Raw genomic sequence first — 17,902 nt, forward strand, 5'->3', positions numbered from 1 at the left:
ATATTTCTATTTTTAAATATTCGGCCTATTTAATAAGTTTTTTAAATTAATGTTTTATTCTGTATATATTTATGTTTTATTTGGCTGTGAACCGCCCTGAGTCCCTTGGGAGATAGGGCGGTATAAAAGTACGAACAAATAAATAAATAAATAAATAAATAAATAAATAAATAAATAAATAAAATAAAATAAAATAAAATAAAATAAAATAAAATAAATTAAAATAAAATAAAATAAATAAAATAAATAAATAAATAAATAAATAAATAAATAAATAAATAAATAAATAAATAAATAAATAAATAAATAAATAAATAAATAAAATAAAATAAAATAAATAAAATAAAATAAAATAAAATAAAATAAAATAAAATAAAATAAAATAAATAAAATAAAATAAAATAAAATAAAATAAAATAAAATAAAATAAAATAAAATAAATAAATAAATAAATAAAAAAATAAAAAAATAAAAAAATAAAAAAATAAATGGTCATACAGATCTCAGCTTCTCTATCCCTATCAAAAGCTGAATGGCATTTGTCAAGGTCAGCTAGTAATGAAGAGTCATATACTTGGAACTCTGCCTTGACCTGAAGATGTAGGATAAAACCTTGCTTGGAGAGAGTTTTCATGGAAGTTATATGCTATTCTTAACACAGTGAAGGTGATCTTACTGCAGGTAACAAGTCATCTTTCATATGTCTAACCCCTAAGTAATGATCCATTTTGCTATCAAAAGCTATGACATACAAAGGACCATTTTTTATTAGCAATGTGTGGGGTTAAGGTCATTGGAGGGAATAGTCAGACTCAAAAGCAGGCAGGAAACTCAAATTTCTATTTCTATCTTATTTTTTCCCCCTTTTTTCCTCCCTACTCACTACGTAGTTAGGGAAGGGACAGGGCATAACCTCAAGCAGTTCAATTAACCACCTGCAAAGTTTTTTTTGATTCTGGTGTAATTGTAAAGGTGGAGAAAAGATGTATTTAAGAATGGAATTTATTTATTAAAAATAAATACCAGTAACTTAATCTCTACTAAAGATAAATGAGCATTATAAAGCAGTTTTCCAAATGAAGTTGCTTTCCTGTGAAGTATCTTGTAAATTATGGGATAAATTATTTTAAAAGTGTTGATTGTAGAATAGCTAATAAACATTTTATAACTGTGTATAATCAGTTGGGGAGGGTGGAGGGTGTTTCCTCACTTTGCAGTTTGTTTCCTTGAACAGACTTCTCTGGTGGAGCTTGGGCCCTCTGGCAAGTGTGTCAAACTCGTGGCCCACAGGTTGGATGCGTCACGAGCTGCCCATGCCCACCCCCGGTTTAGCGAAGGAAGAAAAAAGTTGCGATACGTCATATGACAATGCCATGACAACATGAGTTTGACACCCCTGCCCTATGGATTAACTGTAATTATTACGGGTTTTTTGTGTGTGTGTTTGGGTTTATTCCAAAGGCAGAATGTGGATTTAAGTATAAATAATAACACCTCCACAGCTTTGGGGGAAAAAAACCCTAACGGTTACCAATAAATATTTTTTCCTGATTGTATAATGTTTGTGTTCCTTATACATCTGAACCCTAAGAGAAGGTTATGCACCTAACATGCTATATATATATATATATATATATATATATATATATATATATATATATGTATGTATGTATGTATGTATGTATGTATGTATGTATGTATGTATGTATGTAGGTCTTTGGTTATTCGGGTTTTCTCCCGCTTAAAATTGGAAGTATCTTGGCAACGTTTCGACGAAGTCTCATTCGTCATCTTCAGGCTTCAGCTTCGTGCTTCTGGGAGCGATGATTTCATATACTATATATATATCTTTCTTTTCATATTGGCCCAGTTTTCCCTCTGCACTAGGTGTTTATGTACACATTTTCTGAATCAGTAATATTTTTTAAGCTTCCCAAATGCCTTTTTCTACAGGCTCTCCAAGCACCAGCATGCCATGAAAACTTGGTCAAAGTGGGTGGCTACATTTTGGGAGAATTTGGAAACTTGATTGCTGGGGATCCAAGATCCAGGTAAAAACACTATAATATCTGTAGCATAATCACACTGAGAGCCAGCTCAGGCTTCATATGACTACATGTGTATTTGGCTCTAGTTATCCCAGTTCTAGTTCAATCCCCTAACCAATATACTATAACCGGCTTTTTAAGAAGTAGGATAACTATCTCCAGCATGATCCCGTGTAACCAGATTTTATTCAGATTATTTCTCTCTTTAAAGCAGAGGTAAGCATTGTGTTTGGGATAGTAGGCACATCTATCTTTTTTTAGAGATTTGATTTGAGCATACTAGTAGCCTATATTTTTTAAAAGAAAAGAATATTTAAAAAATAAATTTACAGTTTTTAAAAAAGTATGAGAATCAAGAGAAATGTCCACAGGTACAGTTATATATAGGTTTGCCTACCCCTGGTTTGAATATTAAAACAATATAAGCCATTAGAACTGAAAAGTAGGATAGCATAAATTAGAAATTTAAAATGCCCAGCAGCAGAAATGTCTTTATTTCAAAACGCAATACTAAGATTTTCATGCCGAACTCCTTCCCGCTCTGCCCATCAAACAAATCATTTTGAATGGACTGTTAGCTCTGACTCTGTTTTCTTTCTCTCACCAAGTCCTCTCATCCAGTTCAACCTGTTGCATTCAAAGTTCCACCTGTGCAGTGTCCCAACTAGAGCGCTACTTCTGTCTACTTACATCAAGTTTGTAAATTTATTTCCTGAGATAAAAACTACCGTTCAAGACGTATTACGCAGTGACAGCCAACTAAAGAATGCCGACGTTGAGCTACAGCAGAGAGCTGTTGAGTACCTGAGGCTCAGTACAATTGCTAGTACTGATATTTTGGTATGTATGTGTGGTTTATTTATAGTTATAGATACAGTTCAGGTTTTTTTTAAATTTCTTAACAATTCAACACTTCGTGGTAGCTTTGAAGTGATGTCACAGGGGCTGAACTTGGGTGTGGGTGTGTAAATCTTAGGCCCTGATAATCCAAGAAAAATCCATTTGCCCTTAGTGATTTGGAATCAATGAATGGTGTGCAGGTAGTCCTTACGGGACCGTCTGCTGCCACCGAATGCCTCCCACCGACCCGTGCGCTCTCACAGGGAAGGACTCCTCAGGGTGCCGTCGGCCAGGCAGTGCCGATTGGCGACGCCCAGGGGAAGGGCCTTTTCTGTAGGGGCTCCCACCCTTTGGAATGAGCTTCCCCCAGGACTTCGTTAACTTCCTGACCTTCGAGCCTTCCACCGCGAGCTCAAGATACATCTATTTATCTGCGCAGGACTGGACTAGATTTTTTAAATTTTAAATGTTTAGATTTTAAATTGGGTTTTAAATTGGGTTTTATTATTTATATTTCTATTTTAAATATTCGGCCTATGTAATAAGTTTTTTAAATTAATGTTTTACTTTGTATATATGTATGTTTTTATATGGCTGTACACCGCCCTGAGTCCCTAGGGAGATAGGGCGGTATAAAAGTATGAATAATAAATAAATAAAAATAAATAAATAAATAAATTTACGACCACAATTGAGCCCAAACTTTCTGTTGCTAAGGGAGACATTTGATAAGTGAGTTTTGGCCCATTTTACGACCTTTCTTGCCATAGTTGTTGAATGAATCACTGCAGTGGTTAAATTAGTAATGCGGTCATTAAGTGAATCTGGCTTCCCCCATTGACTGCGTGTCAGAAGGTCGCAAAAGGGGATCACATGACCACAAGCGTGATAAATAGGAGTCGGTTGCCAAGCGTCTGAATTTTGATCTGATCGGCAATGGTCGTAAGTGAAAAACGGTCATATGTCACATTTTTCAGTGCCGTTGTAATAGTCACTAAGCGAGCTGTTGTAAGTCGAGGACTGCCTGTAGTGCTGCACTGGCCAGCTAGTTAAAAGCTACAGCAGCCGCCCACTGTTCCTAAGCCAATGAGACACTGGCTCTTTGTAGGCGCTCAGACAGTGCTGACACAAAGCAACTACTTTTATGAAATTAGTGCCCTTAAGGGCAGCGTCTGATTCCTTCAGTCACCTGCTGCTTACGCCTTTTCCCTTTAGAATGGGGCATCACTTCCATGGCTGCTGACTAGTTCAGAAGAGGAAGGGGGTGGAAACAGCAGTAATGGTAGAGGAAGTGGAGATAGTGAAGAGGACGAGTTGCAGATGGTGATATTCCCACTGCTTAAAACCAAGTCTGAGGGACTGAACCCAGGACTCCTTTAAAATGTTATGGGACCACTGAATAGTGATTTGTTTATTTAGCCAAAGTAAGGGCAACCTCTACCTTCTTTCGTTCCTCATGGTTTTGGGAGAGACCACTGCAACGGTACACATCTCCACACCTTCTGGCTGGCAATTAGTAATTACATAACATAACATAACATCAGAGTTGGAAGGGACCTTGGAGGCCTTCTAGTCCAACCCCCTGCCCAGGCAGGAAACCCTACACCATCTCAGTCAGATGGTTATCCAACATTTTCTTAAAAATTTCCAGTGTTGGAGCATTCACAACTTCTGAAGGCAAGTCGTTCCACTTATTAATTGTTCTAACTGTCAGGAAATTTCTCCTTAGTTCTAAGTTGCTTCTTTCTTTGATCAGTTTCCACCCATTGCTTCTTGTTCTACCCTCAGGTGCTTTGGAGAACAGCCCGACTCCCTCTTCTTTGTGGCAGCCCCTGAGATATTGGAACACAGCTATCATGTCTCCCCCAGTCCTTCTTTTTGTTAAACTAGACATACCCAGTCCCTGCAACCGTTCTTCATATGTTTTATCCTCCAGTCCCCTAATCATCTTTGTTGCTCTTCTCTGCACTCTTTCTAGAGTCTCAACATCTTTTTTACATCGTGGCAACCAAAACTGGATGCAATATTCCAAGTGTGGCCTTACCAAGGCATTATAAAGTGGTACTAACACTTCACGTGATCTTGATTCTATCCCTCTGTTTATGCAGCCCAGAACTGTGTTGGCTTTTTTAGCAGCTGCTGCACACTGCTGGCTCATATCTAAATGGTTATCCACTAGGACTCCAAGATAATTGCTCCCACTTATAGCGGTGCCCCTTTTCAGCAACATTTCCAGCCAGTTTCTACCTTGTCTCTACTTGCTGCTGTTGAACTATCTGCCCACATCCATTTTTTTTTTTTGCAGAGCTCCTTATTAGGGACTCCAAAGTGGAGAAACCAGATTGACTGACATTCTGGCTTCCACACTTGACAGACATGGTCTCTGTGCTTGGCGTGAAAAGAGCTTTTCAGGAAATCACGGAGCAGGGGAGAATTAGTTGAACTTCTTCATTCTCTCCCAAGGGCAACCCAGAGGGCAAAAAATGGTTAATATGGTCAGCATTCAGGTGGCCTTCAGGACTTTTTTAGAAAGAGAGAGAGAGAGATCTACTTCTGATTTAAGACAAAGCTGTTATTATATGTTAAGAGTTATATGTTATTATAGCTGTTATTATATGTTATATGTTATTATATGCATCCAAAATGTGGCTCTGTTTCTTTCTAAGGCAACAGTGCTAGAAGAAATGCCTCCGTTTCCAGAGAGGGAATCCTCCATTCTAGCCAAGCTGAAAAAGAAAAAAGGTCCCAATACAGTTACTGATTTGGAAGAAACCAAAAAGGAAAGAAGCTCGGATATCAATGGTAGCACTGAAGCCACCCTTGTAAATGCAAGCACAGCGGTAGGTTTATAGTGCATGCTTTTGTTGTTTCAGAGGGGGAAGGAATATCACCCTTACTTGTTCCAGCTTCTGCCAATCTAGCAGTTCGAAAGCACGTAAAAAATGCAAGTAGAAAAATAGGGACCACCTTTGGTGGGAAGGTAACAGCGTTCCGTGCACCTTTGGCATTTAGTCTTGCCGGCCACATGACCAGGGAGACGTCTTCGGACAGTGCTGGCTCTTCGGCTTTGAAATGGAGATGAGCACTGCCCCCTAGAGTCGGGAATGACTAGCACATAAGTGCGAGGGGAACCTTTACCTTTATAGATATTAATACTTAAGCAATTCCAGACTTTTACTGCCACATTGCCAATAATTTGATTATTATTTGTTCTGGCTTTTACGTGCTTTTAATTTTACGTGTTTTATTACTGCAACCTTATTTTAACGTTTATATAACTATTTTCTGAGTGATAATTTATTAAAAAAAGCATCTTTGATTTGTTTTTATCATAAATAAGTCATGTTTTGCTTAATAAATTTAAATATTTCTGGAGCAGGACTTAGTTTGCGTATGCAAAGTCACACATAATAAGTTAATATTGATCACTAGACACGCAAATAGAAGAATACATAAAGGCAACCAAAGAATGTCTCATGAGTGAATGCAGAGATACAAAGTTTTCCCATATTTCCTGTACTTTTAGCCGCTACTATTCTCAGACTGACACCTGAATTGATGGTTTTAACTCCATATTAGGGTTTGCATTCATTTTGTGTGTAATGGGCTGTGCACGTAGGCTTTTTCCTTTACATTCCCACCATCAGGAGCTCTGAGTCTGCTGCTCAAGTTTAACATCAACAGAACTCAAAAGTCCTGCTTGATCAGATTCTGCAGCTGGAGAGCTACTCGTGTTCAGATGCCTCCAAAGAAAAGCTCACCTTGGATCTTTCCAGTCAAATCCGCAGGGTCTAAAAATGGGAGGCCAAAATGGAACATGTGGGAATAGAAATCGGGAATCCTGCCTATATCTTTTCCACGTGGAGTCTGCACATTTTCAGAGAAACATGAAAAGAGATCTTCAGTTTGATTATGACCATTCACTTTGGAGACAGATTAGTTTCTTCTGTTTACTTAAATCTCTTCCCCCCTCTCCCCACCCCCTCTGTGTGAGTGTGTGTGTATTAAGTTAAGGATCTTTAGTATCATATTTATTTTGAACTCAACATGGAAAAGCAGTGCTTTTCAAATTTGGCAAGTTTAAAATGTGTGGATCTCAATCCCCACATCTGTCCAGCCAGGAAGTTGAAATTGCTTAGTTGAAGGCCATATATCTTAAAGTTGCCAAGTTTGAAAAAGATTGTGGTGTAGCACCTGATCTTTCATAAACAGAATGAGGGGAAAAAAGAAGGTATCTTGGCTCTGTATTTTTTTTAGCATTTAAAACACCTGTTGTTTCTTGCAGTCTACTCCATCTCCTTCAGCAGACTTGTTAGGTCTTGGTGCAGCTGCAGTCACAAATTCTGTTCCTGCAACATCAAGTGGTAGCTTGTTAGTGGATGTGTTTTCAGACAATTCTGCAAATCCTGCATCACTTGCTCCTGGTTCAGAAGACAACTTTGCAAGGCATGTGATAAATTAGTGCTTCCATTTCTTTTCTTCTTATTCCTTCCAGGATTTACCTAATGTAGTTCTTCTCTATTTCCATGAGGTTACAAACCTGTTTGTCACTTTAAGTGTCATTGACTTGTTTTTCCAAAAATAGGATTGGCTAATTTCTATATCCTCCAGATGATAGGCTGGATTATTGCTATAAAGGACCAGCTCTAAACTTGGCAGTTTCTATTGGTATAGAGCTCCTAATTAAGGCAAATGTTCATTCAGTCCTACATACAATGAATGTACATGTTTCCATATATGTTATTACCAAGGTTAAATATTTTAATCAGATTACCTACCATACTCAGAATAATTTTTCTATAATTGGAAAAGATTTTCCCCTCTAGGGCAAAAATTTAATCTATAATCAACCTAGATTTTTATGTCTTCTATTACTCTTGAGAACATCTCTGTATGTATTTCCTTTCCAAGATAGACTGGAAGAATGTATATAATTGTTTAAATATAATTTCACTAATGCAGCTATTTCTTTACTTCTAGGTTTGTTTGCAAAAACAATGGGGTCCTGTATGAGAATCAATTACTACAGATTGGTCTGAAATCTGAATTTCGTCAGAACCTGGGTGAGTTGATAGGTTATAATGAGCTGAAATTGTGATAATTGCTGTCTTAGATCTGTTTTTAAAAAGTTATAATGGTTTTCAGTTTATAGATAATTTCTTTGATCCCTAAAGAGTTGCCCCTAAACAAGGTTTCCCTCAGAAAATGAAGATTTTCAGAGATGCCAGTTGTATCCTATCACTTGATGAGTAGAAAGCTTCTGTAACTAACAGCTTCATACAGGAGGTCCTCAGTTAACAGTAATTTCTGTCGCTAAGCAATGTGGTCATAAAGCACAATGTTGCATGACCCCATAACTTAGCAATAGTAATCCCATTGCTGTTCTTAAGCAAGGTCATTGAAGATTGTTAAGCAAGGACCTCACAGGATGGCAACATAAGAAAAAGTGGGAATCCAGAGGTGTTTTCTTATGCTGTTGAAATTGCATCTCAGTCAAGCAGACTGATGAACGAGAGATAAGGGTGGGTGGATCAGCGCTACAGAGTATGGGCAGGTGCTATGGAGTCTGAGATCCCCTGGAGAAAAAGTAACTGCAGCAACTTTCAGGAGTGACTTGTGACCTTCTGCCAGCTTCCTCATTGACTTTGCTTGTAAGAAGCCAGCAGGGAAAGAGGTAAATGGTAATCATGTGATTGCAAGACGCTGCAACCATCTTAATAGCAAGTCAGTTGCCAAGGGCCCAAATTGTAATCACTTGACTATGGGGATGCTGCACCAGCCATAACTTTGAGGACTGATGGTAAGGCCCTGTTCTTCAACACCAGTTTTAATTTCAAACAGTCACTGAATGAATGGATGTAATCTGAGGATTACATGTATTTTAAAACTATCTATAATGGTTTCTATGTTTCCCAAGTATCCATCAAGCACATAGCATTTTTTTGAAAACACAAATAGCCTTTCATTTTTTGCGCAAAAACTCCCTTCACAATTTCAAACGGCATTTTGAAAACATGATAAATCCATTTTTGTGAGTACTTTTAAAAGTTCTCAGTGGACTTCATTGGTAATGTGAATCATATGATTAAGAAATTTTCTTCTTTCTTCTAGGTCGTATGTTCATATTTTATGGCAATAAAACCTCCACACCATTTTTAAATTTTGTTCCAACGTTAATCTGTTCAGATGATCTTCAGTCAAATATCCTTTGCCACTTATATAAATGAGCTATATTATATTCTAGACTACAAGAATACGATTATGTGTTACACTTTCATGCGTTCTTTGTTAGTTTAGTGCAATGCTCTCCGCTGCTTTGTTTGCCTGGCATATGGCTTTAAAAAGCAGAAAAAATGCACGAAAAGAAAAACTTTCAAATTAGCAATATAATGATAAGAAACTGCAATAAACTAGTCTTGAGATTGTGCTTGTGTAAAAGAAAATCCATACAATTTTTATTTAGCAGAAAACATGATGCAAAGAGAGATTCAGCTGCTTAAATCTGTCAACAGGTAGAATGTGTGGTGTTTTCCTCCATTAAGGAAAGAGAGATGGTGAAGATGGGCATCTGTACTGCACAGTCAGAAGAGAAAGAGAGCTGAACTGAATGAATGGAAAGAAAGAAAGAAAGTAAATTATGGAAGTGCTGAGAATATCAACGGAACTATTTAGATGCAAAATATGTCTCTTAGACAAGGAAAGCAGATATAAGTGCAGGATCCCTTTCCCAACCACTTCTACGCATATTGATCAATAGTCTACGAGCAGAAAGCTGGTGGTTGCATTCTGACCTGTGTTTCCAAGTTAAAGACCACAGTGTAAGAGTGAGATGACAAACAATAATTGTACTTGGAAGGTAGATAGACCTCTTGTCTCTTCCATAATTAATCCTATGCAAACATATACTTTTTAGATTAATTTTTATTCATTCCTAGTGATTTCATGGACAAATATCCCCTAACTTGACCTATCTATATAGCAATAATTGTTAAGTCTTCTAACAACATCCTAGCAACCTATTTAATCCCATACATACACTTAAATCTATTTATTTCCCTTCTACCTATCTTAACCTTGCTAAACCTTTATGACCAGATTCAGTCTTTGCAAGGTTCAGCAAAAGAAGAAGAACAGAAAACAAATCTGTTTCCTTAACTTATCACGTCTGAATCTGCAGACTAAACCTGTTGACCCCACTGTGGAAGGGGGCGCTCAAATGCAACAGATTGTAAATATCGAGTGTATATCAGACTTCATGGAAGCACCAGCCTTAAACATTCAATTCAGGTATAGTTGTTTAACTTTGAACATTGTTTTTCATTTAAGTGCACTTCTAGAGGAATATCTGCAGTAATCCATTTCCATGCACACACAAAAATTGCTATTTTGTGACCTTATTGATTTATTTATTTTTGTACTTTTTTTTATTTTTTACACACACACAACATTCAATACATTTTTTCTGAACAAAATATCAGCCAAGTTACATGTTCATACCAAATTTAGTTCTCCTCCAACATATCTTACATGCTTTCATTGATATATTTTCTCTCATTTTTATCTTCCTTCTTTTATTTCTCTTTATAAATCTAATCTTACCCTTCACCCTAAATTTTAAACTTTTATCAAATTTTCCTCTCCCCCCCACCCTTGTGACCTTATTGATAATGACATAAACTTTTGTGGCCTTCAGATATAAAGCATAATACTGGTGGGTAAGGTGGTGTTTTTTGAGGGATTTTGAGCAAACAGTTGAAAAAAAGATATGAAAGAGGAACAAAAAGGAGTAAGTTAACTATTAGCAGCAGCTATTCACAAAACATGTGATGGTTCTGCCACAGGAATTATTTGAAGGGAATATTGTTATCATTTATTTCTGCTTCAAACATGGGCAAATCAAACACTTTGGTGAATTTTAGTTGAACTATTTCATGAGGAAATAGACTTGACATTATTTTGTACAAAAATAGTCCTGAGGCCAGGTCCAAACCTCCTTCAAAGTGTTCTCCACGTCCCCCTCATGAGTATTAATATCACACTGCCATTTTTAGAATAAGTAGGTATCACTGTCTACATCGCTGCTTTTCATTCCCCCCTTAATTTATTGAGTCACCCATGCCCTTCTACCGTAGGAATATTCACTTTGAATTTTCCTTCATCTGTTGGAGCATATCCTTCTGCCTTGGAAGCATAAAATCTGATTGCTTGGCCTGGTCATTTAGAAGGGCCTGCTAACAGTCCCCATGCCTTGCAAGGTTCATGGGTGTGGGCAGGATGGCGATCATTCTCAGTGGTGGCCTCCTGCTTTATGGGAAACACATGAATCTCCTACATTGCTTGCTTTTTGTGAGCAAGTGAAAAATATCCTCTTCCAATGTGCCTTCACTGAGATGATTGAGATCAGCAAAAGTAATTTGCTTACTGTGTGGACTTTAAAGTTTGTGTTATGGGGTACCTGTTATTTGGAAATGGAGAGTTGAGGATCCAGTTTGGGATGGCTGCTACTGAGATAGTTGTTTAAAACAATAGTCTGGTTTTTATAGGGAGAGGGGGAGGTAATGATATTATTTAAAAAGATGTAATTGGGTCAAATGGTTTTAAAGAAGGTTTTCTTTAAAAGTTTGTCATTGCCATTTCCAGATATGGAGGAACTTTACAAAACATCTCCGTGAAGCTACCTATCACACTGAACAAATTTTTCCAGCCTACAGAAATGGCTGCTAATGACTTCTTCCAGAGATGGAAACAGCTGAGCAAGTAAAATTATTTTAATCCTGCATGTCCTTAATTATTATTTACTATATTACTTTTTCCAGGTTGTCACTTGGATTTTAGTGAACACCGACACCTAGCTCAAATGAATAAGGAACCTCTTTAGACATAAATTCGCGAAGGAGAATATTTGTAACTCAGGGTTAAAATGAAGGATTTTTTGTGCCCTCTGAGCTCAGTTGTTTTCTTGCAGATGTTTTATTACCTAAACTAGGTAATGCCATGTTGTTGTTGATAATGATAATAGATTGGGTAATGAAACATCTGCAAGGAAACAATCAAGCTCAGAGAGCACCAAGGATGCCTTGTAAATTCATGATTTGTTTCTGTAGAAGCCAGGTTTGAAATTCCATTTCCTTTTTTCCTGCAAAGCAATTCAGTCCTACCTTTGAGTCTGTTTTTTGACTATGTTTGATTACTTGCCCTAAGTTCTCATTAATTTTGGGAAATGATTTGATATGGGATCTCTAAAAACAGCTACCATTTTGCAGCCACACATTTTGCCTTTTCTTACGGAGAGTTCCGGGAGTAGGCCACTGGTGGCATACTGCTCTCTAATTTCCTTCTATCTCATTATTCTTCCTGGAAGATGAGTCCCAAACTGTGGTACTGATTTATGATACAGAGATAAGTCAAACAGAAAAAAGCTTGTTACATTTGAGTGAGGCATTTCAGGGTAGAGGCTACAGCTGGGCTAACACAGTCTATAAGGCTGTGGTTTATTTTAATTTGATTGGGTATGTCACAGTGATTCACAACAAGTTTACGTAACTTACTAAAAACAACTAAACTACATTAAGATTTAGTATTATGTGTAAACCCAGTGAATATCTCTTTGGCTTCTATGACTCCAGCCTATCATAAATGTTCTCTTATGTGACTCGTGTGGAATCAGTGTAAGAAAAGGGGTGAAAGATTTAAATAGATGTTTAAACAAATGTTATACTGGCCATGCTATTTCAGAAATTCAGAATGTCAATATCAGAACTCACATATTCATCTATAGTTAGGAAACTTTCATACATTGTCAGAAACAGAATGATGCAGTTTATTGTTCCAGGTTTAGTATAACATGGACTACTTTAGGTCCTATCTTCTAAGAGACTAAAATTAAATATAGAATTGTTTAATAAATTGCGAGCATTAATATAGCAGAAGCTAAACAAATTTAGTCTTTCCGCATGTCCATTTAGTTTGATGTTGGCTGAATTCTGGAAAATATTTGACACCTCTTCTATCCATATATTTCTCTATCCATATAACTAAAGAGCAGTCTACCTAAGAATACCTGATTTTGGTTCATTGGTTAGACCATTGCTATGCAAATCCTATAAGATTCATTGTTTAGAAGAAGAGTGCTATAAACATGCATGTATTACACTGCTACTTCCGTGTAAAATGTGTTTACATTCTGTCATAAATATTTTGCTGCAGAAATATAATAAATATGAACTGCTAATACAAACTCTTGATGTTCATCATAGCCCTCAACAAGAAGTACAGAATATCTTTAAAGCAAACCATCCAATGGATGCTGAAATTACAAAGGCAAAAGTAAGTATAATGATTTATCTTGCCTCGACAGTTATATTTCACCTTCCAGCACAGTTGCTTCTGTGATTTCAAAACTTTATAATAATGGAAAATAAAGCTGTTGTCTTTAATTTGTTTTTAAAAAAACACCTGATAATGATAGTAAAGTTAAAGCTATGGACATAACAGCTTACACATCTATACTTTTTTTAAAATAAATTTTTGTCATTAGACAAAACAGCATGGGACTCCATTAGTTGGTAATTGTATGGTAGGAAATTTGCTTTGCTTCTTACATAAACATACACAAACAGCCAAAGTTTTGTTCTACCAACATAGGCATTTCAGTTTTTCTTAATTTTAGTATCTTTTTTTGTTTGCCTGTTTTGTTCATTAAGAAGCAAAGATTTGTTTTGCTAGTGTGTTTGTTGTGCTTACCAAAATAAAAAGTTGCTTTAAAAAAATAAAACAAAGCTAACCAATTATCAGATCTAAAAAAGACAGAGGAAATTTATAAGCTTAGTGGCCTTTTGTTAATCAACAACTATTCAGAATAATGCACTACGCACTATGTACATTCTGACAGTCTTTGAAATGCATCATTCCCTTGTCTATATTTTATTAGCTGATTCTCAAAAATGGAAGCTGTTTTCCCCAAAAAAACAAAAACTAGATTTTATCAAATTATTCCTTTTCATTATCAATTATTTTTAGTGCCCAAGTCAGCATTATTTATGTCTAAAAGTTTTATGGCTGATTTGTTAGTTTATTTGGTTTGGGTATTTGATTTTGTCATAACACCATATTTCTTTCTTAGTGCAAACTTCTGCATTCTCCCTAATATGGAAACCATCTGAGTCTTAATCAAGTGTGTGTTTAGCATTCTGCTCAATCTATCATATACATTTTATATGTCCTCCTCCTTCCTTTCTCCATCTGCATGTTGTCCAATGGCTTTCAATTCAATTAAGTAAAATTAAGTAATTCATCTTTTAAGGAGATGTATTAAGTAAAATTAAATCCTCTTTTACAGATCATTGGCTTTGGCACAGCTCTACTGGAAGAAGTGGATCCTAACCCTGCTAACTTTGTAGGTGCTGGCATAATACATACAAAATCAATACAAATTGGTTGTTTGATGCGTCTTGAACCCAACCTTCAGGCAGAGGTAATCCATGTTTATTTTATTGTGAAACCAAGAGCATGTATCGTATGAAAGACACTTAATTTTTCCCATGTATATTTTTACAGAAATCTTTTCTTCTAAAATAAAATAGAAATTTTAGTGTTTTTTATTGCATTAGTGATAAATATTCTTTCTCCTTTCGTTCCCCAAATGCAGACATAGTGCTTCATTGAAGATTGTGCTCTAACAATATACGTGCTATCTGAGTGGTGTTGACTAAGACAATGCACGCATACATTTGATAGCTTTCCCAATACTAGCTTTGCCTTGTATTCATTGTACAGCCTATATAGACAATTGAGTTTCTGCAAAATTACATTCAGAGTGTTGTTTATTAATCAGGAAGATCAATTGCATTCTATACAGGTTTTGGTTTGCCTTTTTGTACTGTAAATTCTCCAGGTGAAACTCACACTTCTTGAACTTGTATTTTCTTATTTCAGACTGATTATTTGCCTTTTTAATTTTGTGACAGCTTAACTGAAGTTGCTTTCCATTCCATTTCTCTTGTGTGCACCAGGGAATAAACTTTATTTTTTTAGCCAAAACGTATGGACTTGTAAATATTGTGATACATGATCGTACAACATGTAGCGCTATCACTTGTGATATATTAAGTTTGGAGGATGTAAGACATTTTGAGTAACAACCAATTTTTTTTTGGGTGGGAGCAGAAGAGGCAGGAAAAGATTGCTGAGTGAGAAAGAAGTCTTAATATGGGATTCTCTGCTAAAGCAGAGTTCTGTAACATCTTTAAGTCAGTGAGCATATTTGGAATTTTGGAAGAAATTTATAGGTACTGTATTTTCAAAAAGTGGTTGTGACGCCCATGTACCAGAAGGACAAAGATACTTCACACTATCAGTGGTCTATACTACCCATTTTCTGGACATACAACTGCCAATCACTTCTATTTTCTAAGAACACCTAAAAGTTCTCAGAATGTAAGTAAAGGTAAAGCTTCACAATGATGCTTAATTCTGCAGCTCAGTTCATTTTCTTTAATTCTAAATACAGATAATCCCACTGATTACTATTGAACTCTTTGATTTAAAAAAAATAGCCTCTTTTCCCCTTAAGCGAAAAAATGTTCTTCAGAAGTTCAGACAAAGTAGGTTCGCCTCCACTGCGATTCTTTTTTTTTTTTTTTATCGTAAACATCAAACTATCTTCTAAATTCTAAAACATCTAAAATTGTTACAGAAAACAAGGGTAGGAATTTGGGCAATTTTAAAGCCATTTTTCATAAACCTTATTTTTTATTATTTTTTCAGATGTACCGACTAACACTACGAACGAGTAAAGAAACAGTCTCACGAAGATTATGTGAATTGTTGTCAGAACAGTTCTGAATCTTGACTCAAGACCAGCTTTGATTCTTTTATTTCTGCCTGTTTTTCTTGTCCTGCTCCAGGAATGTCCTGTGCACCAGTGTCTGCATAAATAACTGCCATCACATTCACATTCCTGCCTTAAAGGACCTGTCCCTCTTATGTGAATAAAAGATGTGTGTAATGTAAAGTTTCCTAAATGTGAAAATATTTCTGGCACAAGGAGGCCAGGAGGCATTGTGTTTGTCACCTCAACTATTTTAGGCATTTTGTCAGGAGTGGGTTTTATGATGACTTACTTTGATTAACAATGATCTAAATGAAAGGTGTTTGAATTTTTCCCCTGGAAAGTCCAATGTAAATTGCTAGTAATGTTGTGGTCACTTCTCCTATCCCTGCATTGCCCCAGGAGTAATCAGTAAAGTTCTGTTTGATGAGACTGTGCAGCAGCCATCTTGCTGCTATACTCTTTGTTAATCTTAGGCAGGTGAGACTGTCCAAAATGTATCAATGTGATGTGATGGGAAGTCAGGACTGTTGTAATGAATCTCACAGGTGTTGGCTTTTTCAAAATAGGCTATGGGCATTGACCTTGAGTACAGTACACAGAGGCGTTAGGATATTATTTCCCCCTACCTCAAGCAATTTGTTTTAAACAGCTTTAATTCACCCTTTCATTTCCTCCAAATAATGAATTACCAAAGAGTAAAATTCTCATCAAACGTTGGAATAAAGAATCAGAATTATTAGATTCGCTATTTCTAGAGAACTCTAGTTAATCCATTGTTCACTTGGATTGTAAATTTTTTTTTAAAAATCACATGAAGCAACACTAAAAATTTCCCAGAGAATCTATGTTTCTATATTCTCTAGCCCTGGCTGTTATTATTGATAGGCAATTTCGATGTAATATTTTTGTTAGTATATGGGTGGGTCACACAGATACAGAAGTCTAGTATATTCAGGTCCTAAGTAAATCGTTAGCTTTTGAAAGTATAGTGGTCTGATAATTGCTTTTTTTGACATCACAAAGTTGGGTGCACTATTTTCAAAAAGTCTAGCAATGATATGGTCTATTTGGCGTGAGATACGCATTTGTAATATATTCTAGAAATTCAGCCTGACATCCTTTTCAGCAAGTAGAAATAAGTTTCAATCACACTTCTCTGAAATGACTCTAAAATGGTTATCACAGTCACTCAGTAAAGAAAGAAAAAATAAGCAATGGTATCTATATTGCAGTAAATGTCCTTGGGAGTTGTTGTTTTTTAAAGATAAAATTGCATGTCTAAGACAGACAGAACTATTATCCAGATTCCTCTAATTTGAGTACTGAATTACTGTTGTTGTTTTTTTTTGCAAACTTCTTAAGGTAGATTTGTTGGGCTCCACTGAAATGGCATTAATTTGGTCATGTAATAAAACTAAGATAACTTCCAATATTCTCCTCTCGTTGGAGAAATTCTAAGAGTGATGATCACAACAAACAGGTTAATGCGTCCTCATTTTTCACGTGGAACTGGAAGCCATTATAAAACAAGGGATAATTAGAAGCTTGTCATATAACATATTAGCTCTGCCATTTAACTTTTAAAAGGGCAGTTCTGAAGGCACTGTGGTTGCATTTATTTAATACCATGGCAAAGCACTGGTGGTCTTTCCTGTGCAGTTGTGAACAAATGTGATTTATCCATAAAAAGATAAAGATTCCAAATCAGCTGTTCATATGATTTTTGTTTCCCTAATGGGGAACAGAGAATTGAATTACAGGTATATACAATTTATCTTTATTGGGATAACTTACTTGATTACCAAAGTTATATATCCTCTTTATCAACCAGAAATAATACTTTTTGTGGCTAAAACAGTATTAGTAATCCAAGTGCAGTATTTGTTATTGACTTGTGAAAGATTCCTCAACTGGAAGATGAAATGCTGTAAACTTAGGTCTACACTCCGGTATCTATGTATAACCATTGCAGTATATGAAAAGTGAATTTTCAGCTTGTATGGTCAACTTTCATTATAAGTGTATGAATCTGAAAATACATAACTCTAATCATGTTACCTTTAGCAGAAAAAATAAATGGCTAGAAGACTAAAATTATGTTTCCTCGTTCTCAATTTTAAGAACTTTCAGTGCGTCTATTTTTTAAAAAAAGAAATCTCTTTTCACACCAGTGCAAAATTAC

At 35.9% G+C, this 17,902-nt stretch overlaps 1 protein-coding gene across 1 annotated transcript in view; it reads left to right on the forward strand.

Moving 5' to 3' along the window:
- The window catches only part of AP2A2 (adaptor related protein complex 2 subunit alpha 2), a 70,367-nt gene extending 52,553 nt beyond the window's left edge, over positions 1-17,814 (forward strand). Inside the window, exons 12-22 of the mRNA XM_058157590.1 lie at positions 1,954-2,051; positions 2,657-2,888; positions 5,555-5,728; positions 7,174-7,334; positions 7,869-7,951; positions 9,000-9,089; positions 10,052-10,175; positions 11,529-11,645; positions 13,145-13,214; positions 14,227-14,361; positions 15,654-17,814. Coding sequence (XP_058013573.1) covers positions 1,954-2,051; positions 2,657-2,888; positions 5,555-5,728; positions 7,174-7,334; positions 7,869-7,951; positions 9,000-9,089; positions 10,052-10,175; positions 11,529-11,645; positions 13,145-13,214; positions 14,227-14,361; positions 15,654-15,731 — 1,362 coding nt within the window. The 3' untranslated portion in view covers positions 15,732-17,814. The remainder of the gene's footprint in view (positions 1-1,953; positions 2,052-2,656; positions 2,889-5,554; positions 5,729-7,173; positions 7,335-7,868; positions 7,952-8,999; positions 9,090-10,051; positions 10,176-11,528; positions 11,646-13,144; positions 13,215-14,226; positions 14,362-15,653) is intronic.
- The last annotated feature ends 88 nt before the right edge of the window (positions 17,815-17,902 follow it).

Source organism: Ahaetulla prasina, chromosome 1 (assembly GCF_028640845.1).
Source record: "Ahaetulla prasina isolate Xishuangbanna chromosome 1, ASM2864084v1, whole genome shotgun sequence".
Lineage (NCBI taxonomy): Eukaryota > Metazoa > Chordata > Lepidosauria > Squamata > Colubridae > Ahaetulla > Ahaetulla prasina.